At 41.3% G+C, this 24633-nt stretch overlaps 2 protein-coding genes across 5 annotated transcripts; one reads left to right on the top strand and one right to left on the bottom strand.

The window, feature by feature from the left end:
• Positions 1 to 11161: 11161 nt before the first annotated feature.
• Positions 11162 to 13580, top strand: LOC144542302 (cytosolic sulfotransferase 3-like). The gene is made up of 7 exons (XM_078288108.1): positions 11162 to 11321; positions 11496 to 11624; positions 12043 to 12143; positions 12251 to 12377; positions 12470 to 12567; positions 12865 to 13039; positions 13210 to 13580. Exons 1-7 carry the CDS (start codon positions 11162 to 11164, stop codon positions 13320 to 13322), a joined length of 903 nt encoding a protein of 300 aa, XP_078144234.1. The 3' UTR covers positions 13323 to 13580.
• Positions 13581 to 18785: 5205 nt separating this feature from the next.
• LOC139931175 (cytosolic sulfotransferase 3-like) lies at positions 18786 to 23342 on the bottom strand. Of its 4 annotated transcripts, none has more exons than XM_078288131.1 (7): positions 23183 to 23342; positions 22880 to 23008; positions 20213 to 20313; positions 19979 to 20105; positions 19789 to 19886; positions 19317 to 19491; positions 18786 to 19146 (listed from the first exon to the last, which is right to left on the bottom strand). In XM_078288131.1, the coding sequence occupies exons 1-7, from the start codon at positions 23340 to 23342 to the stop codon at positions 19034 to 19036; spliced, it is 903 nt and encodes a 300-aa protein (XP_078144257.1). In that variant the 3' UTR covers positions 18786 to 19033. The 4 variants fall into 4 exon arrangements, with proteins under 4 accessions (XP_078144257.1, XP_078144260.1, XP_078144258.1 ...); XM_078288134.1 differs by having other exon boundaries at positions 22880 to 22961; positions 23183 to 23294; XM_078288132.1 differs by having other exon boundaries at positions 22880 to 22951; positions 23183 to 23273.
• Positions 23343 to 24633: the final 1291 nt, after the last annotated feature.

Below are 24633 nucleotides of genomic sequence, written 5' to 3'. Positions count from 1 at the left end.
CAAAGAAGAAATTACACAAAGCTTAAACCCCCTCACCCAGTCCGCATTCCCTTTAGGGCTGTATGATCGTGTACAATCACAAAGACTACTACAAAGACAAGACTCACATATGACTCACCTTGTGATTATTGTCTGTGTTGGTAGTGTCCGTACCAAGAGAGAAATGAGAAACAAAGTAAGGTGAAGCGATCAACAAAGAGGCCAAGAGACAGAGAAAGATAGACACACACTGAAAAAGAGAGCAAGAACTACAGTATATGTAGAGAAAGAGTGTGTGTGTGTGTGTGTGGTGGTGGTGGTGGGTGCCGGGAGTTGTGTACCTTTCATAATATGCTTGTGTAAACTCTCAACTGTCAGACTGAGCTGGGTGACACACATGCATACACACACACACACACACACACACACTGCTGAGTCCACATGGCTGTGAGTGGAGGAGTGCAAGAAAGAGAGACAGAAAAGACAGAAGAGGAAAAAACAAAGAAAAGGGACAATTATTTCTTCCTCTCCCCACCTCCCACACTCTTCCTGAAATCTCTCTCTCATCTCCACTACTTTTCAGCCTCTCTCTCTCTCATGTAAATTAAGATGACACTGAAATAACTACAGGTATGTATTTTTTCCACTGTAAAACAACCTGCTATTTAAAAAAAATGACATGAATGGGAGAGATGACACTGTGGTATGTTAAACCTGCACTAAGCGATTTCAGACCCTGTAACCAATCCTGAAACTAACGCGTCACTCTCTCCATTTTAATTCCAGAAACTGCAAATACTGAAAAAACCCCAGGATCTTCTTTCCCCATAATAAAGTGAAAGTCATCCAAACACTGATGCCAGTTCCATCCAACTAATGTTTAAATCTTACCTCCTAGACACAAACACACACTCCTAGAGACGCATCCATACACACACACACACACACACACACACACACACACACACACACACACACACACCTCAGCATAGAATAGATGATTAATTGGGTTACATAACACATACTGGCAACATAAGAAATGAGAGGAGAGAAGAAGAGTTTTGAGGAGTTTGTTTCCTGAGGGAAGACTGAAGGCCAAAGGCTGCTGTGCAGAGCTGCCAAACCTGTGTAGTGAAAATAATTTAGTTTTTTCTAAGAGCAGAAATGGATGGAAATGCAATTGATACTGAACTCAACAACAAAGGAAACAAGGGAGTCTTGGCAGCTATGTTTATGAAGCTTCTGGTGTGTGTGTGTGTGTGTGTGTGTGTGTGTGTGTGTGTGTGTGTGTGTGTGTGTGTGCACGCGTGCCCATGTGTGCGTGCATGCATGTGTTTGTGTGTAGGGAATTAAAAGAGATGTTTGAAAGAACAGCTGAGCTTGAGCACAGCCAGAACCTGAAATAAAAGTGAACAGAAGTTGATTTTAAATAGCTACCTTTTCTTGACTTAAAATAAGTCAAGTCATTTTCTAGACTGTACAGGAAGTTGATAAATTCACCATAGCCACAGGTGTGAGAGACATTTTTGCCTACACACACACACACACACACACAGTACTGAGTGTGTTGGTTAGCGTTAGTCATCATTAGCGGCTGGTTTTACCGGCGAGAGCTTTGGGGACATCAATAAATATGGCCAGGTCACAGTCTCTCCTCATGCCTCTCCTCAACAGGTGAAGAATCGATTTACCTAAACGTTCAGCTGACATACTTGTCTCTGTGTCTCTCTCTTACTCTCACACACACACACACACACGCAGAGCTTACCGCTGATGACACCGCCCTCCCCTGGCAGGCCTGCAGCCAGGTGGATGTGTGTCCTCTTCATGCGGCTGAGGCCTTGCTGCTGGATGGAGCTCCAGTGGAGGTAGGAGCCATGAACCGCCTCACCAGCACCTTCAGCTCCAGATCCGTTCCCTGAAGACAACAACAACAACAACAACAACAACACATAACCAATAATAACACATTAAGTATGGGTTGTATGCTTCATGATGAAGTGCTCCTCATAAACTCCTACCACTGAGATCAGAAGTCGTAAATATGAGTTATTGTACACAAGGGTGGATATTTCATTTCACTGTTGGGGGGGACAATAAACAGAAAAATTTCTCAAGAGCAATTCCTGAAGGGGACACCAAAGGTGCCGCCAAAAGTACTGTTGTATTAAATGTATATAGAGGTCCATTATGAAACATTTCCATAAGCACTTCATTCCTTTCTTATGAAGATTTTATCAAATTGCCTTTGATATTACTGGGGTCTTTCTACTTGGCGTTTCGGTGCACTGAAAAATGATCGGATGTCTGTTTTTCTTTTCTCTGCCATTTTAACTGACCTGGCTGGCTGACAAATAGACACACACACACACACACACACACACACACACACACAGCATGCAGGTTATTTACAGTAGTAGGTGAGATGCAACACCCATTAACTGAACTAAAGCTAACATATGCCTAATTAGATTTAGTTTTCCCGAAAAAGCAGATCTCTAATGTTTTGCTGTCAATGTGTAAAAGTCCAGAACGCTATGAAGCCTGCCAGAAACTTACTTCAGGGTCTTTTTTAAGAATTAAGTCTTCATTTATTTCCAAAATCATAAACACAATTACATAGTGGCAGCCATTTTACATGCAGTAAGAAAAAAAGAATATACTTAGAACCTAATTACGTAGGGTAAGTTAATCTTAAATAGCCTATTATATTATAGAAATATTACTGTTACCATCTACAAAAGATAATTTTGGTATGAAAACCCGCATTTTAATTTAACCAAGTATCCTGTATCATAAATACATGTCTGGCATTTGTAACAAACCAAACCGCTTGAAAATCCGTCGAAAATTCAGTGAGTTATGAGGATTTTAATTGTGGATAGACCTCCTGCCTCCATACACATACATGCATTAGGAGACGCGGCTGCTCCGTACCAATACGTTGACGCACAAGATTCAACCGCGAGGTAATGGAGCGAACAAAATGTAGTCTGGTTACAATTGTGAATGTGTTTTATTCTATTGAGTGGCAGAAGTAAAGAAAAATGTCTGACACATCCTTTGTTTTAAGTTAACCTTTGCGAAGCAGCTACTTACTGGAGGTCAGCCACCACTGACACACTTCCAGAGATCCTCCACAGACACTCGTACCGAGGGCTAATGTGTGTGTGTGGGGGTTCGGGGAGGCAGGTAGGCAGTGGACCAAACCACTGTGAGGCATATGAGAGGGGGGGCGCAATCTTTAGAAACTTAAAAACGCATTGTTTTGTGCCTATAATTAGCACAAGTGCTTTCAATGCATATTATTATATTATTTAAAATTATATAGTTATGTTTACAATGATATATTGAGGGGGACAACCCTCTGTTTTTCCCAGGAAGGGGGGGTCCGGACCCCCCTGTCTCCCCCGTAATTTCCGCCCATGATTGTACTTTCAAGTGCTTTTGGTTAGAAATAATAACAAAACCCTGTAGCAAAAGTAGCTTTGCAGTGGCTGATCAGGAAATCAAGCAGCACAAGGCGACTTTGTGCTGCAGCTGCAGAACGAAGAGGAGAAAATGCTTACCAGGCATATATATATTAAAATAGTACCCAAACGTTGTTGAACATCACTTTCTCTGCCAAATTACGCCACATCTGGGCAACTCGGGTCTCACAGAAAATTCCAACACTCCCAGACGTATTGATCACTGTGTTGGGTCATTCATGTGCTCTCAACTGCAATAACGATATTTCCGACAGCAATTGAAGGCAGCATAAGCTCAGATAAGGAGATAACAAATCCTGGCATATGCACAGTGCATCAGTGGCCAGTGTGCTGAGGAAATCAAACATCCTCCCCTCGATGCTCTACGTTAGCATGTCTCTCTGCAGGAATACCTGAGACTCATCTGAGATAGTGCTGGTCAAAAATGAACGCACGAATCATTTGTACCGGATCATTCTCGGGCTCGATACATATCGAGTCTGTAGTGGTACGTACTGGTTCCTCCCACTTTGAGTTTCCAAAGCTCATTAAACGACTGAATGATTGCCATGTATCTTAAATGAAGACATCGCACGTTCCAACCCGCTCTTTGTGGAAGTAGTATATATTATTGTTGAGCGTGCCGTTCATTCAGGATTTCTAGTTTAACTTTCAAATCACTATCCAAGCTGTCCGAGTCAAGCAGCATCGTACTTCCATGTCGAGTCGTTCCTTGAGTCGTTCGAGTATTCCATATACGGGTTACGTACGTACTGAAACTCGACAACTCGCTCAACAATGTAGTACTACTTCCTCATTGAGCCAGCCGTTCATTCGGGTTGTCGAGTTTCAGTACGTACGTAACCCGCATACGGAATACTGGAACTCGACTCGACACGGCAGCGACAGTGAATGCTGGAGTTGCTGCTCGTTGCCGACAGCCTGCAAAACACTGTGCCTGTGGTACTTTACCACAAAACTGTTTTGTTGTAGGGACGATAAGTTGATAGACATGGTTTCACTGAACAAACAAATAATATTCTTTGTGTATACTACTGTATGTCCTTGTATTGAGCGGTTGTATAGTTTTGTGTCATGTGCCGACTTGTGTTTTCCCCCTCGGGGCTTGCCGTATAGATACTGCTTTGTTGAATGAGTCGTTCATGTGCCGGTATACTGAAAACTCAAACTTGACTTGACATGGCAGGAGTATCGAACGTTTGACATGCTGCTTGTCTCGGTCAGCCTGCAGATACTGTGTCTGCCCAGGTAGGCAAGCTGCTGCGGTTTCCAGCTTGGTTGGTAGTTGTTTATCCTTTTGGTGTAACTAATCTTGTACTTTGTCTTAAGCCATATTACTAACAAATTTAAATAAAAGTATGCTTTTGTACTCTGTTAATTATTTTCTTAAACAATTACACACACCAAATTTGAAAACGACTATTACAGTGCTTCTCTCACCATATAAATAGACAATTATAATCAATAAAACTAAAAACTGTTAACATTCTAAAATCTAATGAAATAGAAACAATTAACAGTAATTAAATAGGATATCTGGCCCTCTACTGGCCTAAAACGAGTACAACACTCAGTGTGTAAGCACACAGGACATTGCCTGAAGCTGTATGAAGACCAGATAGCTCCGTCTAAGAAAAAGCTCAAAAACTCGAAAGTTCGATTCATTTAGGATGTACTGACCCGACATGAACGAATCAACAAAAAGACTCAAACTTCCTGGCACTAATCTGAGATCTTGGAGATCTCCTGCTCCGCCTACCTGTACCGACTGGCCCTGATTGGCTCGAATCTGCAGACGGCTGTCCTCCGGACGGGGGCGGCCTTAAGCATCTGGGGGCCCGTTTCAAGAGCTAATGTGCAAAAAAAAATAAATAAATAAAAGAGAAAAAAAAGCGAGGATTCAAGTTGGTTTGCATCAATAATGGTACATTTTCGGATTTCAACTTAAATGCATTATGTGCACTTTCAGCATCATGGACAGCTCAACATAGTGTCACGTGTGTGGAGAAACTCGGGGTCTGGACCCAAACGCAGACCGGCACACAGAGAACTGGGGTTACGTAAAAGGTTTTAATAGGGAACTGAGGCAAAGTACAAAATAAAGCAGGTAATCCAAAAAGTCAAGAACTCAAAGAGGCCGACAGGCAAAAGGCAAAAACTAAACAAACAAGGAGTCCAAGGCTGGCAGGTAGTTAGAGGAAAAGACTTACTAAACAAACACAGGGCAGGTAACCAGGCAAGGAACACAACACGTAACAAAATGAGGAACTGGCAACACACACTGAAAAACACAACCTATATATACACAGACAGGGACTAATGACACACGAGGAACAGCTGGCAGGAGGGGAGAGAGTCCGGGAGCCAATTGGCTGGAAGCAGGCTGGTGAAGGGGGAACAAGGTAACAGGGCTAACGAGGGTGATGCAGGGCAGGTGTGGAGGGAAGGAGCACAGAAGGGAGGAAAGTCCGAGGACATCTGGTGGCTGGTGGGAGGATGGCAGGACTGGGGAGTGAAAAGAGTGGTTGACCAGGACACAGGGGCAGACAGGGGCAGATCATGGCAGACACAAGGGCTAGGGCTGAGATCGTGACACATAGAAATAATCCAAACAATTCAAACAAACAATTACAAACCAAACAATTTAAAACTGAAACAATGACATTTTTGCTTTGGAATGAGGAGAAGCCTCGCCCTTCTCGACAACTACTAGTCTGCACTGAATAGCACTAGGCCTATGTGTTATGTATCAGCTGACATAAAAACAGCTTAAACAATTCCCTCAAATTAAATGAACAACAAAAGCAATGCCATATTTTGCTTGGGAATGAAAAGTGTCTGAAACTACTAGTTGTTTACAATGAATTGCGCTTCGCGCTCTTTCAGCACCGTGGACAGCTCACGTCAGGCCTGGAGAGCTTGTTATTCATGCACTGTTGGCCTGGTAGGCTTAATTTAACCCTAAATAATTGCTTATAGAGATTCTTTTAATTATGTGTATTTGCTTTAGTTTGAGAATTTACTAGTTTGTATTAGTTGACACCGTTAGTAATGTTCGTAGTGAAAGAAATGACCCGCCTACCGTTTTGCTGTGAATATTGAACTGCTAACTGGTTCTAACTGCAATTAAAGCTGGCTGTTAGCTTTGAAACGGTGTCCAGACCAGAGGGAAGAGCATCTCCTACTGGTCCTCCTTTTTTTTTAAGTGGCAGGTTGTTTTACAGTGGAAAAAATACATACCTGTAGTTATTTCAGTGTCATCTTAATTTACATGAGAGAGAAACAGGCTGAAAAGTAGTGGAGATGAGAGAGAGATTTCAGGAAGAGTGTGGGAGGTGGGGAGAGGAAGAAATAATTGTCCCTTTTCTTTGTTTTTTCCACTTCTGTCTTTTTTCTGTCTCTCTTTCTTGCACTCCTCCACTCACAGCCATGTGGACTCAGCAGTGTGTGTGTGTGTGTGTGTGTGTGTGTATGCGTGCGTGTGTCACCCAGCTCAGTCTGATAGTGAGAGTTTACACAAGCATATTATGAAAGGTACACAACCCACCCACCACCACCACACACACACACACACACACATACACACACACACACACTCTTTCTCTACATATACTGTAGTTCTCTGTCTCTTTTTCAGTGTGTGTCTATCTTTCTCTGTCTCTTGGCCTCTTTGTTGATCGCTTCACCTTACTTTGTTTCTCATTCTCTCTCTCTCTCTCTCTCTCTCTCTCTCTCTCTCTCTCTCTCTCTCTCCACAATGGAAATTTCTCTGATACCACATATAGATTAAGCTTTGTTTCTGTTCTGTATTGTTGTATTAGGTTAGAAGGCAGAACTGTTTCTCCTGTACAACCTCATTTTGACACACACACACACATGACTTGCCAGACACTTAGTAAGCTGACTGCATATGGTACGGACACTACCAACACAGCTCAATAATCTCTTGAAAATGTGTTTAAAGGGAGTGAGCCTTTATAAAAACTCCAGAGGTACGTATGTAAAGAAAAATGGTAGTAGTAGCACGATTGTTGGAGCAGAGGCACTTCCGTTGTAGTCAGTGCTGCAATCGCAGTGCGTGTGATGGTACGTTTTCACAGGGGCATCACTGGATGGGAGGGATCGAATACATGAAAGCTGCTTGTTAGGTAGATAACAGATAAGTAGATAACAGCAGTGTACTCGGTGATGATTTCTATAGCCTACTAGTGAGAACATCACCAGAAGACATAAAGGTTGTGAAGTTTTTAAGCGGGTAACTTGCAAGCACTCGACTGAGTTACTTTTAATAAAGACTAACTTAGTAAAGTAACTAGTTGCTATTTAGAACTATAGTAACAAAGTAAAGTAACTAGATGAGAGCAAATGACTGAACCTCTGAGATGCGTTCTATAATCGCTCTAGTGCTTATACTTTTTATGAGCGACAGTGTCCAAAATCAAAGTTGAGCGATGATGGAATGTTGGTGACTTTGTAGCGATGTGCGGGCGATCATAAATCGTTGTACTATAAACTGCCCTTAAGAAAGATGAAGCTTTGGTGGCTATTGGAGCACAATGTAAGTAGCCTACAGCCTGTTTCCATGGGGTATTTCTCCTCCTGTAGCGGAGAGCTGCTGGCCGGCGCGGAGAAATACACTTCTGGTGTGAACAGTCCAGCTGCGACTCGCTCGCAAAATCACAGTAGCTACTCGGCCGCTACACGTCCGGTCCGAACCAAGCGTAAGCTAGCTAAAGAAAATAACACAGAGCTAGCTGGCAAATATTTACTTTATTATTTGTTTTCTTAACAGTCTTCTTTACAGTGTTGAGGCTAAGCAATTTCACTGTATTTAGGCCTAGATGCTGCCGGGATGTTGCAGGATGCAATTTATCTCGGCCAGTAGGTGGTGCATGGCCTTTCTTGACTGCTACATTACAGTTTTTTACGATTGCTAGCAACCTTTTATCAGTTCTGTAGTCACATTTTCATAACTCTTAACACAGTTAGCACAACATCGGTCTGTTGTGGGCCATACCATTAACACATTTCTTGTTCCTTTGACACAAAATGCATTCAGTGAACACATTTTAAAAACTCTTGAATTTCTTTTACACACAAGCTCAACCAAGACCAAAACTATGGATTTTTACTGCCAAATTTACAAATGCTTTCACACTGTATGTCAGAACAGATAACCTCATGTTCTAAACCTAACTTATAGGCTAAAATTGAAGTGAACAGCAGTTCACATTGTATATTGAAACACAAATATATGTCCTATATTTTTTTATTGCTATTACGTAAGAAACAGCTGATTGAAGTTATGCAAATAGACCAATCACAGCTGAACACTGCCAGGGGTGGATAAGGCACGCCAAAATATACTTCCCATGATGCATAGCCAGAGAAAATATAAGGAGTGATGTGGACGAGAACATGTGGCCAAATGCAGAAGACCGGGTAGATTAGAAAAGGACTGTGTATTTTTATTTTTTTTTCTTCTGTGCCTTTCTCTTTTTGTATATTTTATTTTTACACAACTGTAACCAGCAGCTATATTGCAGATTTTTGTTGATCTCTTGAAGTAATTTCCTATTGCAAATACTGTAAAGCAGGGGTCTCAGACTCAATTTACCTGGGGGCCGCTGGAGGCAGAGTCTGGGTGAGGCTGGGCCGCATCAGGTATTCCACAAGAAAAGCTTTGTTAAAAAAATTCCAATCTTCTCAAATGTCTTTATTTTTATTTTTTAACACAAAATAAGATTTAAACGTCTTTATTAACAGTTCTTTAACCTCAATGGGTTCTTCTGAATATGAATTGTCCTGAACATGAATGGAACATTGAAGAACATGAACTGTTCTTCTGAACATGGCTTCTCTTGCCTACTCCTTGCTGCTAGAGACCTGGCAGTAGTCATAGAAACAAAAAAAACAAATGACATCATATAGAAATATATGTAGTGTTCATCGTGTGAGGCAATGCAAATAGCGCGATGCAAATAAAAAATAATGACCCACAAATAACGGTGCGACCCTATAATTGGTCCGGGTTACCGGGGACTGTTATCGCCGACGGACAGGTGTCGCTATGTGACTGCAGACTACATTAGGCTACATTGAGTTCCTTACTTTTCTTTTATCCCGCCGCGTACGCATCACTTTGATTTATTTTGTCAGAGAGAGACATATATACGTATAATGTCCCGCTGGGCAGCAACTTTAAAATCTTTTTTTTGGAAGTGTTGTGAACGCAGCGCGCTGGGACGAATGTCCGCGTGTGCCCAATAGAAACGAGGCAGCCAGCCAGGCACGGAAGAAAACTCTCCATGGCAACGCTGCTGTAACTTTCACTCATTGAGAAATGTTTCTCTGCTTGCATCAAGCCCGGTCGATGTCCCACCCCCGAGAGCCATATACCCCACCGTGATTGGTAGGTTCCTTTCAGCTCCGCACACAATACTGTAAAGTGCCATCCATATAAAACTCGCGGGCCGCACTAACATTAAACTTTCATATTAAGGTGGGGGCCACAAAATATCGTCTCGCGGGCCGCAATTGGCCCGCGGGCCGCGAGTTTGAGACCCATGCTGTAAAGCCTTTACTGCAGCAATTCTGTCACTTATTCCTTTTTCATATACTGTACATTCTATAAAATAAAGATGAGTCATTCACTTTTGATATAGAATGTTTGCAAAAAAGAAGATAAAAATGCGTACATTTACTACACTCAACAAAAGAAAAATGTAGAGTGACTTCAAAAGAAACTGCAGTGCGAAAAACAATTGACTATCAATATACTGTCTATTGTATAAGGGTAGAACTGACATATGTAAAGTAATGTAATACCATCTACTGTTAGTATTTTGTATGTCATTGTGCTATGATTGACTAAATGTTCCTGTTGGAAGAAAACATGTGCTAGAGTTTTGAAAGAATTATTTGATTTTGAGACATGTTTGCAGTGTTTTGGTAGAGTTAGTGTATTTTGACAAAGTATTCTTGCATTTAGAAAATTAGTGTTGGTGTTTAGTTTACAATATGTGATTTTGACCATAAAATTAACTGTTTTGCCAACTGTGTGTTGTAGGTGAGTTGGTGTGTGAAGAGTTTAGAAAAAGTATTATAAGTATTGAAAAACGCTTGCTAGCGATCGTAAAAAACTGTAACTTTAAGACTTTTTATTTCTAGGCTATGGTCAACTTCTCTAATCTAAACCACTGCCTGTTTTTGAATATGCAAAATCATTTTATATGAACTTGCTAAATTAATTTCAGTCAGAGACAGAAAAGGTTGGGAGAAAGAGAGGGGGAATGACATGCGACAAAGGGTCCAGATTCAAACCCAGGATGTCGCGTTTACATTGTATGCACCTTAGACCACTGGCCCACCAGGATGCCCCCAAATATTGTAGCTTTAACCAAAAGTATTTTGATATAATTCTTCTGTGAATAATGCTGAAATGTATAGGTTGGTAACATAAGTACATCATTTTAGTCTGTTCAGTCGAACAAGAATAATGAGGAATATAAAATGAATTAGCAAGCTGCTGTACTCTTCAGACATCCACACTGGCGGTTAAGTTTGTTTTTGTTTAGATTTAAATGATGAACAGCTACGTGGACTACAAATAATAACAATATACAGTCCAGACAAATATCTTGGCAATCTTAGCAGCTCAGGAAATAATTCATGTCATATTTGTATTTTGAATGAAAAATGTCACACTCTTACAGATGGAGCATCCACGGCCCAAACTCTTTGACTTCCATGGAGTTTCCATGACCAACCACTACACTGACAACTGGGACAATGTACAGAACTTCAAAGCGAGACCAGATGATATTGTTATAGCTACTTACCCCAAAGCAGGTATGACTGTGTGTATGAGGTTCTGGGAATTAGCTAAAATAATATTGTGTCTGGCATTATATTTATGCTGATATATCTGTGATTGTATAGTGATGAACGCAATGGGTTGGCATGTTTAAGATGTTAAGGCCATTGAACGATTTGTATTCATGTGTTTCTCTTTTCTACTCTTAGGAACCACATGGGTCTCTTACATCCTTGACCTTCTGTATTTTGGCCAGATGTCTCCAGAGCGTCAGACATCCATCCCTATCCATGAGAGAGTGCCTTTCCTGGAGATTAACAACCCGTCTCTACCCACAGGTTGAATCATCTGATCACATTCATCCACACTTAAATTAGCATGGCACTGAAAACATGCTATTTCAGTTCATTAATCTTGTACTGTCACCACTGATGCGCTCTACCTTATCTTTGTATTAGTGGTGCCTTTGTCTTCATCTATATCATTTTTGTTTGTTTTATCTCACTTGCACAAATTAGTGATTGTATCTCTTTTTCCTGTTCTTTGTAATTGTATTTAAGCACTATGATTTTATCACCACCTCCTTCTATGTTTTATCTGTGTAACTAAACCAGCCTAAAAAAATTCTCTGTCTTTTAATTTTATCAGGGTGTCTACTGTGTAAGGCACTATAATGTTTAATAGTCATATTGTTCTCTGGCTTCTAAACAACTAAGCCCATCCTCTGTTGGTGACTAACTCTACCCCTCTATAAAGGAATAGATTTGGCAGAAAAGCTTCCCACCTCTCCTCGCCTCATCAAAACTCATCTACCAGTCCAGTTGGTGCCCAAGTCCTTCTGGGAGCAAAACTGCAGGGTACAGCATGTACTTTCTTTATCTGTACTTAGTCTGTAAATAAGTGAATTGCAACTCCCATTACTTGCCTGACTCTGATTGATAACAAGTGTTTTTGCTTTGTGCAGATTGTCTATGTGGCCCGTAATGCCAAGGACAATGCAGTGTCCTACTTCCACTTCGGCCGCATGAACATGCTTCAGCCAGAGCCAGGAGACTGGAGCAGCTTTCTGCAGAGATTCATGGAGGGAAAGAGTGAGTTCAAAATAGTGGAGGTGTTTGCAGAAGACGCTTGATCTCTCATTTCCTGTCTAGAAGTCCCTTCATGTATTGTTCTATGGCTTCAGTGGTGTTTGGACCCTGGTATGACCATGTGACTGGCTGGTGGGAGAAGAAACAGACTCATTCCAAACTTCTTTATTTGTTCTATGAAGATCTGATCGAGGTAACTTAGTTGTGTTGTGATGGTGGTGGTTTGTGTGTGTCATTTTTTTTTAGCTATGTTAATAACATTTTGTGTCAGTGTTATTAACATATGATTTATAGAAAAGTAACACAAAAGCACACTGTCCCAAAGAAGACAGAGATATGTTAAACAAGCATCCTTTCTAAGACTGTGTTGTACTATAATATGGAGTAAGTATCTTTAATTTATGCGTTACAAGGCTGGGATTGCCTATTGTAAACCTCTGCAGTAGTGTATAGCAGACAGATTGTGTGTGACCACTGTGTGTGTCTGCAGGACACTGGGAGAGAGATAGACCGTCTCTGCTCCTTTCTTGGTTTGTCTCCTTCAGCCGAGGAGAAGGAAACAGTCATAAGGGGAGTGCAGTTTGACAATATGAAAAAAAACAAAATGACCAACTATTCCACCGTCCAAGTTATGGATCTCAAGGTTTCTCCCTTCATGAGAAAAGGTACAGTGAAAAATGTTCTGTGAAGGTAAATCATCTACAAGCATTGAAAGCAGAATTTTCCCACTGAGTTCATGATGTGTTCAGATTTTCATTGCTCACACCAATATCTGCTCAAATCATCCCTCGCAGATTTAACTAAAACACCTGATTGATTGTCTCTGCTTCTCCAGGAAAGGTTGGTGACTGGAAGAACCATTTCACTGTGGCCCAGAGTGAACAGTTTGATGAAGACTACAAGAAAAAGATGAAGAACCCAATGCAACAATTCCGTACTGAAGTGTAGAGAGGTCTGGCCAGGCTGTACATGCATAATGATGGGTGGAACTGTGTGCATGATTTATGGGTAATAGAGACATTGCAGAAGCACTGCAGAGTCCCTAGTGGCCATGTTGGGAGACCACCATGTAATTCCAGCACAACTGCTTAGTGTGACTTGCTGCTGTCAACACTGCAAACACCATGTTCAACTTTTGTTGTATGGTTTTCTGCTCCAATAAGGAAGGAAAAACGGCAGGGAAGAAATCATTTCATAAACTTATCAGTAACCCTTCCTTTTACAGTCCCCTAATTACTAAGTATTTACCCGGTAAATGTATAGTAAATTATAGTATATTATTGGGTAATTACCACTGGTAAATAAGTAGGTAAATACAGAGAAACTACAGCTGAAATACTAAGAAAAACCTCCACTATTACCCATCAACTCAACTAAGTACTGTGTAGTTGTGACCGCTTTAGGTTGGTAATAACTCAGATATAATTGCGTACTTCCTAGGAAAGTAGGCAACCAATTCTTAGAAACACCTCCTCTATTACCCATCAATTCAAGTTACAATTGTAGTTATCCAAGGTTTATGTTGGTAACAGCCCAAGTTTAATTATGTATTATCTAGAAATTAAGATAGTACTTTCAAATAAATTACTTTTTCTTATATACGGTAGTTATTGTTCATGGCTACACCCATTTATAAAGGGTTTATTAGATATGCCTTAGAAACTATGGAATTGTTTTTATTTAAGTTGAAAAATTACATCAATACTTACCTGGTAACAACCTCCGCAGGAACAGTTTTCCTCTAGTGTCATGGTACATCTTCTTAAATACTGGATACATTCTTGCAGATGTTTTTACAATTTACTAAGTAAGTAAGCTGAAACTGTACTGTAAAAGGAAGCCTTGTTTGTTTCCATGGTATTACCAGGCTCTTACCATATCCTTTGTAATAGATTATTCCCTTTTCCATGCAATCAACACAAACTTGTACCATATATATTCCACAACGTTACTAAGTAAAACATGACAATTTACTCAGTAAGTAAGCTGAAACTGTACTGTAAAAGGAAGCCTTGTTTGTTTCCATGGTATTATCATGTTCTTACCATATCCTTTATAATAGAATATTCCATTGTCCATGCAATTAAAATGAACTTGTACCATATATGTTCCACAACATTACTAAGTAAAACATGACAATTTACTCAGTAAGTAAGCTGAAACTGTACTGTAAAAGGAAGCCTTGTTTGTTTCCATGGTATTACCAGGCTCTTACCATATCCCTTGTAACTGGTTATTCCCTTTTCCATGCAATAAACACAAACTTTTACCATGCATGTTCTGCAACGTTACTAAGTAAGACATTACAATTTACAGAGTAAGTAAACTGAAACTGTACTGTACAAGAAAGCAATGTTTAATCCCATCGTATTACAAAGTCCTTACCACATCCTTTCATCAAAATGGATGGTTTCCTTTCCCATGCAATATAGACAAACTTGTACCATAATGTTTCATAGTGTTTCTAACTAAAACATGACATTTTATTGAATAAGTACGCTGAAACAGGAGAACTGCAGGAGAAATTGAGTACTCCAATTTAACAATAAATTAAATAAGAAAGCTCTCTGAATTAATAAATGGCGGTGCCTCCACTTAGTAGTGTTTAAAGAATTTAAACAATATCTACTAAGAATTTCAATTACTACAATTAATCTGAACTCAATGTCCCCCTTTGAAATATGTGACTGTATAAAATTACCACAACTCAACACCAGATACTTTAAATGCAAACCAATTGCCTTTAGTTATGCAACTAGCAAGATGTGAAATATAAAAACAGAAAATAAAAAACAACTTCCAATATCAAAGCAAATACCCAGATATTCCAATATCAATCTTTTATATTCCACAGAGGCAAAGTGTGTACCTTAAAATTAGCTTTCTTTAGCTTATTCTCAAAATGAAATACAGCAATTGTGGATACACACACACTCAACAACAGTCTTTGGAATAATAGTAGGCCTACTAAAATAAATAAAAATGTCCAAATTAAATAATCGTTGCAGGCCTGAGTCATTGCTCGGGTGCGTAGAGGCCTTTAAGATGAAGATATTGTGTCCACTTCACTTGCTCCGAGCAAGGCAAAAACAAAAATAACGCAGTGCAAGTGCATAGACAGTACTCATGATTGATGACAGAGTTTGTGATGGGTAGACCTGATGAGGGCGATGCAGGAAAATGGCGAGTGAGGCCGACTGCAGCCAGATCCAAACACATGCAAACGTTGTACTCCCGAAGCATGTGGAAACAGGGCTTGAACAGTTCCAGGAAACTCAAGAATCCCAGGAAACCCTGGAGTTGCTTCCGGGTGGTGGGCCTCGTCCACTCCGCCAGTGCCTGGATCTTGGCTGGATCCATCTTCACCTGTCCCTGCTCAATAATGCAGCCCGGGAAACTCACAGAAGACTTATGAAATTCACGTTTCTCGGCTTTCACAAACAGCTTGTTTTCAAGTAGGCGACGGAGCACTAACCGGACATGCTGAGCGTGTTCCTCCATGTCACGAGAGAAGATCAGGATGTCATCTAGGTATACGAAGATGAAGCGGTTCAGCATGTCTCGGAGGACGTCGTTGACGAGGGCCTGGAAGACGGTGGGAGAGTTGGTCACACCGAAGGGCATCACCAGGTAGTAGATTGATGGCGCAGTCATACGGCTGGTGAGGAGGTAAGGAGAGAGCCCGCTGTTTACTGAATACCTCTCCCAAATCATGGTACTCAGTGGGCACAGAGGAGAGATCAGGGGGCTCAGGTGAGGGAGAGACAGCGGACTCACCGGGGGCCAGAGCAGATTGGAGGCAATGAGAATGACAGAAGATGCTCCACCTCACCACTGAACCCGTAGACCAATCTATATGAGGGTTATGCAACTCTAACCAGGGCCAACCCAGAACCACAGGAGCGAGAGGAGAGGAAATAAGGTGGAGCTGAATGGCCTCCTGGTGGTTTCCCAAAATGAGGAGGGTGAGGGGTACAGAGCTGTGGGTGACCCATGCCAGGAGTCTGCCATCCAGAGCATTGGCGTCCAGCGTAGTAGGGAGAGCCTCTGTGGATATACCAGCTTGAGAAACTAGTGTGGCGTCGATGAAATTGGCATCGGCGCCGAAATCAACCAGAGCAAGCACAGGGATGGAATCTTCTCTCCAGAGCAGGGAAGCATGGAACTGCATACGAACGCAGGAATTTGAAGAAGAGAAGGTGGTATGGCTCATCAGTACCCCCACTGTCACTGACGAGCCTCCTCTTTTGGCCGGAGCGGACATGCTGCCAGGAAGTGACCTTCCTGACCGCAGTAAATGCAGGCGCTGGTCTTCATCCGACGTTGGCACAGACACAGACTAACACAGAGAGACAGACCAGGGAGGCGGAGACACAAGGGAGGCAGGGAACACAGAGAAACACAAGGAAAACTAGAGTCACGACAAGAGACACCATGACACAGAAATTGTACGCCAGACTGTGGTCCAGGAGAGAAAGTTGCAGGCGTGCCGCGAGAGGCTTTACCATGGAGTCTATGGAACACCCGGTGCATCCTATACAGACGCAGAAGGGTACCTTTAGCGTCGTTATAGCGACGCCAAGGGATTTGACAAAGAGTCAACATAGGACGAGTTGGGAATGAGAACGGGTTGACTACTACTACTACTACTACGGTCCTGGACTATTTTGGTCCAGGACCTCAATACAACAAAATATATTAAAATGCACAAATCCGATCATAAATTAGACCTACTCACATGTGATTAATCAAGCTATATGGGTCACTATATATAGCGGTGCGTAATGGCTGTGCAAAACGATACAGTGGCTTCTGTGGCTGTTAGTAAGCAGAGAACGAGTCTGACATTGTCCATGTTTATTGCATGCACACCCGTTTAACCTGGTTTGGACATAAACACCAATCATCATCATGGGCCAGAAAAATCTGACTTGTTCTCTGCTTACTAACAGCGCCACAGCAGCCATCATTACGCACAGCTATATCTTGAGCCATAATAGCTTATTGATTGATCACACATGAGTAGGTCTAATTTATGATCCGATATGTGTGATATTCTTATTTCCACATTACTGTACAATTTGGTGACATAATGTAAACCTGTTTACTCATGCTAATACAGTAGTGACCGATTGGCGTCTTTGCTTGGCTGGAGAAGCGTATAGTCCAGACAATAGCTGTGAGTGATCTCATCTCTCCATGGTCACCTTCTGAAAAATGGTTTATTTTCTATATTCTTTTTTGGTTTCAATTATGAATATCATGGACTGATGTCCTAAACATCCCTATGCTGTCTATTTTAACGTAATGTGCACCAATTGGCTGAATTACCATAAAAGAATCGCCTGATCTGTGTGGGTGGGTTTAAAATGAAATAAATTATGTATTAATTACTATGGCTTTAGATAAAAACAAACCGTGCACATTATAGCTTACAGTCCTGAAGAACATTCATATTAACACTAGCACTGTAGTTGGTGACCAACCAACATCTGTTACTGCCCCTAATCAAAGCAGTCTAGGACCGGCCTGCTCCATGCTGCTGAAAGGCGCCACGTTATGTGTGGATTTGGAGGCAGCGTGCGGAGAAAACGGTTTCGTTTTGTCGCGATAACGAGATAATTAAGTCGTTATCTCGACATAACAAAAGAGAAAAAATGTTTATGTATGTTCTCTATGGACTGCCGTAGTTTTACATCTCACTAGCAATGAAACAAAGTTTTATTCTTTTTATTCCCCTAAATGACCATAGATCTAGCTTTAAGAACATAATGTGCAAAATACACAATGAATTGCTGTTAATGAGGTTTAGTAAGTAAGGTCTCCCCAAAGAGAAATTGCATGGCAACGAACACAATTCACAAGAAAGATTAAGACAGAATGAGAGACACATCAGGTCTACTTACAACTGTGGATTTTATCTGTCATTTTTTTCTACACATTTCTGATGGTATGGATACACCTGAGTATCCTATGTCCTCTTTGGAGGATGGAGACGAGGAGACATAAAGGATCCTTCATGTGTCTTTTAACCAATTGGAACATCCTTAATGATGGCGGCTCACTTTTGGATGCTGGGTCAGCGAGGAGACGAGGCCGCGAGGTCGGAGGAGAGGGCGCATTTTGGCCAAATGGAACGCACATAGTTGTCTGTGTGAATGCTAGAGGGGCCTCAAAAAAAAAAAAACCTCATGTTGTGATTTTAAATGTGGATTCTCTACTGGATCTGCAGTCACAGACTGTCACAGACTTTTATTGTTTATTGTTCACAAATTGTTTGCACGGATATTGAACACTTCACGTGTGTATGCAAATCTATTAAATATCACACTAGTAAAATGATACATGAATGTTGCTCAATGTTGTGTTTATTTTGGCAGTGAGAATACATTCATTTTTCATTTCAAGTCTATGAAATGATTTCTTCCCTGCCGTTTTTCCTTCCTTATTGGAGCAGAAAACCATACAACAAAAGTTGAACATGGTGTTTGCAGTGTTGACAGCAGCAAGTCACACTAAGCAGTTGTGCTGGAATTACATGGTGGTCTCCCAACATGGCCACTAGGGACTCTACAGTGCTTCTGCAATGTCTCTATTACCCATAAATCATGCACACAGTTCCACCCATCATTATGCATGTACAGCCTGGCCAGACCTCTCTACACTTCAGTACGGAACTGTTGCATTGGGTTCTTCATCTTTTTATTGTAGTCTTCATCAAACTGTTCACTCTGGGCCACAGTGAAATGGTTCCTCCAGTCACCAACCTTTCCTGGAGAAGCAGAGACAATCAATCAGGTGTTTTAGTTAAATCTGCGAGGGATGATTTGAGCAGATATTGGTGTGAGCAATGAAAATCTGAACACATCATGAACTCAGTGGGAAAATTCTGCTTTCTCTGCTTGTAGATGATTTACCTTCACAGAACGTTTTTCACTGTACCTTTTCTCATGAAGGGAGAAACCTTGAGATCCATAACTTGGACGGTGGAATAGTTGGTCATTTTGTTTTTTTTCATATTGTCAAACTGCACTCCCCTTATGACTGTTTCCTTCTCCTCGGCTGAAGGAGACAAACCAAGAAAGGAGCAGAGACGGTCTATCTCTCTCCCAGTGTCCTGCAGACACACACAGTGGTCACACACAATCTGTCTGCTATACACTACTGCAGAGGTTTACAATAGGCAATCCCAGCCTTGTAACGCATAAATTAAAGATACTTACTCCATATTATAGTACAACACAGTCTTAGAAAGGATGCTTGTTTAACATATCTCTGTCTTCTTTGGGACAGTGTGCTTTTGTGTTACTTTTCTATAAATCATATGTTAATAACACTGACACAAAATGTTATTAACATAGCTAAAAAAAAATGACACACACAAACCACCACCATCACAACACAACTAAGTTACCTCGATCAGATCTTCATAGAACAAATAAAGACGTTTGGAATGAGTCTGTTTCTTCTCCCACCAGCCAGTCACATGGTCATACCAGGGTCCAAACAACACTGAAGCCATAGAACAATACATGAAGGGACTTCTAGACAGGAAATGAGAGATCAAGCGTCTTCTGCAAACACCTCCACTATTTTGAACTCACTCTTTCCCTCCATGAATCTCTGCAGAAAGCTGCTCCAGTCTCCTGGCTCTGGCTGAAGCATGTTCATGCGGCCGAAGTGGAAGTAGGACACTGCAGTGTCCTTGGCATTACGGGCCACATAGACAATCTGCACAAAGCAAAAACACTTGCTATCGATCAGTGTCAGGTAAGTAATGGGAGTTGCAATTCACATATTTACAGACTAAGTACAGATAAAGAAAGTACATGCTGTACCCTGCAGTTCTGCTCCCAGAAGGACTTGGGCACCAACTGGACTGGTAGATGAGTTTTGATGAGGCGAGGAGAGGTGGGGAGCTTTTCTGCCAAATCCGTTCCTTTATAGAGGGGTAGAGTTAGTCAACAACAGAGGTATTGCTTAGAGTTGTTCTGAAGCCAGAGAACAATATGACTATTAGCCATAGTAGAAGCAAAGTGGTGATAAAATCATAGTGCTTAAATACAATTACAAAGAACAGGAAAAAGAGATACCGTATTTCCTCTAATATTGGCCTGGGCCTTTATTTACCTCAACTGCAGAGGGTACCAGGCCTTTATTGGAAGCAGGCTTATATTAGAGACAGGCCTTTATTTCTAATTCCCTCTGTTTGATAAGTATATTTGCTCATATTTTAGTACGAAGCCTCCTTGTTTTCTGATCTGCTTCTGTTGGGGTACGTTAGGTAGATGTTTTTTTGTTACTACAATGCATTACGATAATTATGGTAATCGACGACGGCACGCTCCAGAGACTTCCGCCGGCCGAGCCATCTTGTGGCATACTGCCATCTTGTGGCACTTGTATGTTACTACAAACTACAGTTACATGTATAACAGGCACCAGGAGTTTACCGGTATCCACCGTTGTTTGCATGTAAGCTGAAGGTAACTGAAGCTAAAGTAGAATCTATACAATTATATCATATCGCCGTTTATTTCGATGCGCAAGCTCAGACCACCTGACAGCCCTCTGTTCTGTCGGCGGCATGGAGGCTTACTGCCGACACTTCGAGTTTCCCGGGGACACGGTTCCGGCCAGTGCCGATAGCTGGGCGCCGATTTGTTCCCGGTGATCCGGCCGAGATTTCGGCGGGGTCCCAACGCCGATGCGTCACCGGGTGTCCCCGATAGGTACGGGCCGTGGGCGCGGTGGAGAGGACAGTGGCGGAGAGAGGAGATGGACACGGTCCAGCCATATACTAGGTTTTGAACTAGTCTTGTTTCCTTTGTTTTTTTCCCCGGCCTGTATTTGAGACCGGCCTTTATTTGTTCATTGGCCATTATCGGAGACCCGGCTTTTAATTGACTACCTGCCACTCATGGGCGGAAATTACGGGGGGGACAGGGGGGTCCGGACCCCCCCTTCCTGGGAAAGAGTTGTCCCCCTCAATATATCATTGTAAACATAACTATATAATTTTAAATAATATAATAATATGCATTGAAAGCACTTGTGCTAATTATAGACACAAAACAATGCGTTTTTAAGTTTCTAAAGATTGCGCCCCCCCTCTCATATGCCTCACAGTGGTTTGGTCCACTGCCTACCTGCCTCCCCGAGCCCCCCCACACACACATTAGCCCTCGGTACGAGTGTCTGTGGAGCAATCTCTGGAAGTGTGTCAGTGGTGGCTGACCTCCAGTAAGTAGCTGCTTCGCAAAGGTTAACTTAAAACAAAGGATGTGTCAGACATTTTTCTTTACTTCTGCCACTCAGTAGAATAAAACACATTCACAATTGTAACCAGACTACATTTTGTTCGCTCCATTACCTCGCGGTTGAATCTTGTGCGTCAACGTATTGGTACGGAGCAGCCGCGTCTCCTAATGCATGTATGTGTATGGAGGCAGGAGGTCTATCCACAATTAAAATCCTCATAACTCACTGAATTTTCGACCGATTTTCAAGCGGTTTGGTTTGTTACAAATGCCAGACATGTATTTATGATACAGGATACTTGGTTAAATTAAAATGCGGGTTTTCATACCAAAATTATCTTTTGTAGATGGTAACAGTAATATTTCTATAATATAATAGGCTATTTAAGATTAACTTACCCTACGTAATTAGGTTCTAGGTATATTCTTTTTTTCTTACTGCATGTAAAATGGCTGCCACTATGTAATTGTGTTTGTAATTTTGGAAATAAATGAAGACTTAATTCTTAAAAAAGACCCTGAAGTAAGTTTCTGGCAGGCTTCATAGCGTTCTGGACTTTTACACATTGACAGCAAAACATTACAGATCTGCTTTTTCGGGAAAACTAAATCTAATTAGGCATATGTTAGCTTTAGTTCAGTTAATGGGTGTTGCATCTCACCTACTACTGTAAATAACCTGCATGCTGTGTGTGTGTGTGTGTGTGTGTGTGTGTGTGTGTGTGTGTGTCTGTCTATTTGTCAGCCAGCCAGGTCAGTTAAAATGGCAGAGAAAAGAAAAACAGACATCCGATCATTTTTCAGTGCACCGAAACGCCAAGTAGAAAGACCCCAGTAATATCAAAGGCAATTTGATAAAATCTTCATAAGAAAGGAATGAAGTGCTTATGGAAATGTTTCATAATGGACCTCTATATACATTTAATACAACAGTACTTTTGGCGGCACCTTTGGTGTCCCCTTCAGGAATTGCTCTTGAGAAATTTTTCTGTTTATTGTCCCCCCCAACAGTGAAATGAAATATCCGCCCTTGCTGCCACTATTAGAGGAAATACGGTATAATCACTAATTTGAGCAAGTGAGATAAAACAAACAAAAATGATATAGATGAAGACAAAGGCACCACTAATACAAAGATAAGGTAGAGCGCATCAGTGGTGACTGTACAAGATTAATGAACTGAAATAGCATGTTTTCATTGCCATGCTAATTTAAGTGTGGATGAATGTGATCAGATGATTCAACCTGTGGGTAGAGACGGGTTTTTAGTCTCCAGGAAAGGCACTCTCTCATGGATAGGGATGGATGTCTGACGCTCTGGAGACATCTGGCCAAAATACAGAAGGTCAAGGATGTAAGAGACCCATGTGGTTCCTAAGAGTAGAAAAGAGAAACACATGAATACAAATCGTTCAATGGCCTTAACATCTTAAACATGCCAACCCATTGCGTTCACCACTATACAATCACAGATATATCAGCATAAATATGATGCCAGACACAATATTATCTTAGCTAATTCCCAGAACCTCATACACACAGTCATACCTGCTTTGGGATAAGTAGCTATAACAATATCATCTGGTCTCGCTTTGAAGTTCTGTACATTGTCCCAGTTGTCAGTGTAGTGGTTGGTCATGGAAACTCCATGGAAGTCAAAGAGTTTGGGCCGTGGATGCTCCATCTGTAAGAGTGTGACATTTTTCATTCAAAATACAAATATGACATGAATTATTTCTTGAGCTGCTAAGATTGCTAAGATATTTGTCTGGACTGTATATTGTTATTATTTGTAGTCCACGTAGCTGTTCATCATTTAAATCTAAACAAAAACAAACTTAACCGCCAGTGTGGATGTCTGAAGGGTACAGCAGCTTGCTAATTCATTTTATATTCCTCATTATTCTTGTTCGACTGAACAGACTAAAATGATGTACTTATGTTACCAACCTATACATTTCAGCATTATTCACAGAGGAATTATATCAAAATATTTTTGGTTAAAGCTACAATATTTGGGGGCATCCTGGTGGGCCAGTGGTCTAAGGTGCATACAATGTAAACACGACATCCTGGGTTTGAATCTGGACCCTTTGTCGCATGTCATTCCCCCTCTCTTTCTCCCAACCTTTTCTGTCTCTGACTGAAATTAATTTAGCAAGTTCATATAAAATGATTTTGCATATTCAAAAACAGGCAGTGGTTTAGATTAGAGAAGTTGGCCATAGCCTAGAAATAAAAAGTCTTAAAGTTAATGTAGCAGTCAAGAAAGGCCATGCACCACCTACTGGCCAAGATAAATTGCATCCTGCAACATCCAGGCAGCATCTAGGCCTAAATACAGTGAAATTGCTTAGCCTCAACACTGTAAAGAAGACTGTTAAGTAGGGGTGTCACGATTTCGATTCTAAATCGAAAATCGATCGAAATGAGCGTTCGATTTCGACCTTCGAAATCACAAGCAGGTTCGCGATTCTCCCAGTATTTTTTTTCTCTCCACCCCTGCCTACTTGCACGTGTCTGAAGAAAAAAAACATTTCAATGACGACACAGCGTAGCTGCTAGAGAGCGCCCATTCTATATTTCACTATAGCACCCAAGAGCGCCCGTCATTTTTAAATAGTTCAAAATGTACCAAAAACTGAAAATCAAGTTATCAGCTTTGTTTTATATATACTTCCAAGTTGTCATCAATGAACCGGAAAATACTGTATATCTGGTGACACTGAGACGTTTGATTTCCCCCGGGTTTAGTCGTCCTCCACCGGTAAAAATGGCTTCGCCGCCTAAGCGTCACGCTTTTAAAACCTTCTGGAAGCTGTCAGATTGTGCTGTGAGACAGAACCTGACCCGCCATATGCAGTGGAAAGTTACGAAGACATTGTGAGTTGAAGTCTTTTGATCGAAATCGCTTGTTCTTGCTCGATAAAACAAGACACAAGATCACCTTCACTAAACAGCGGGACCTACCTGCTCTCACCGCCGGAGACGGACGCTGT

Source organism: Centroberyx gerrardi, chromosome 14 (assembly GCF_048128805.1).
Source record: "Centroberyx gerrardi isolate f3 chromosome 14, fCenGer3.hap1.cur.20231027, whole genome shotgun sequence".
In the NCBI taxonomy this organism is placed as follows: domain Eukaryota; kingdom Metazoa; phylum Chordata; class Actinopteri; order Beryciformes; family Berycidae; genus Centroberyx; species Centroberyx gerrardi.
This window is presented reverse-complemented; position numbering and strand designations above follow the sequence as displayed.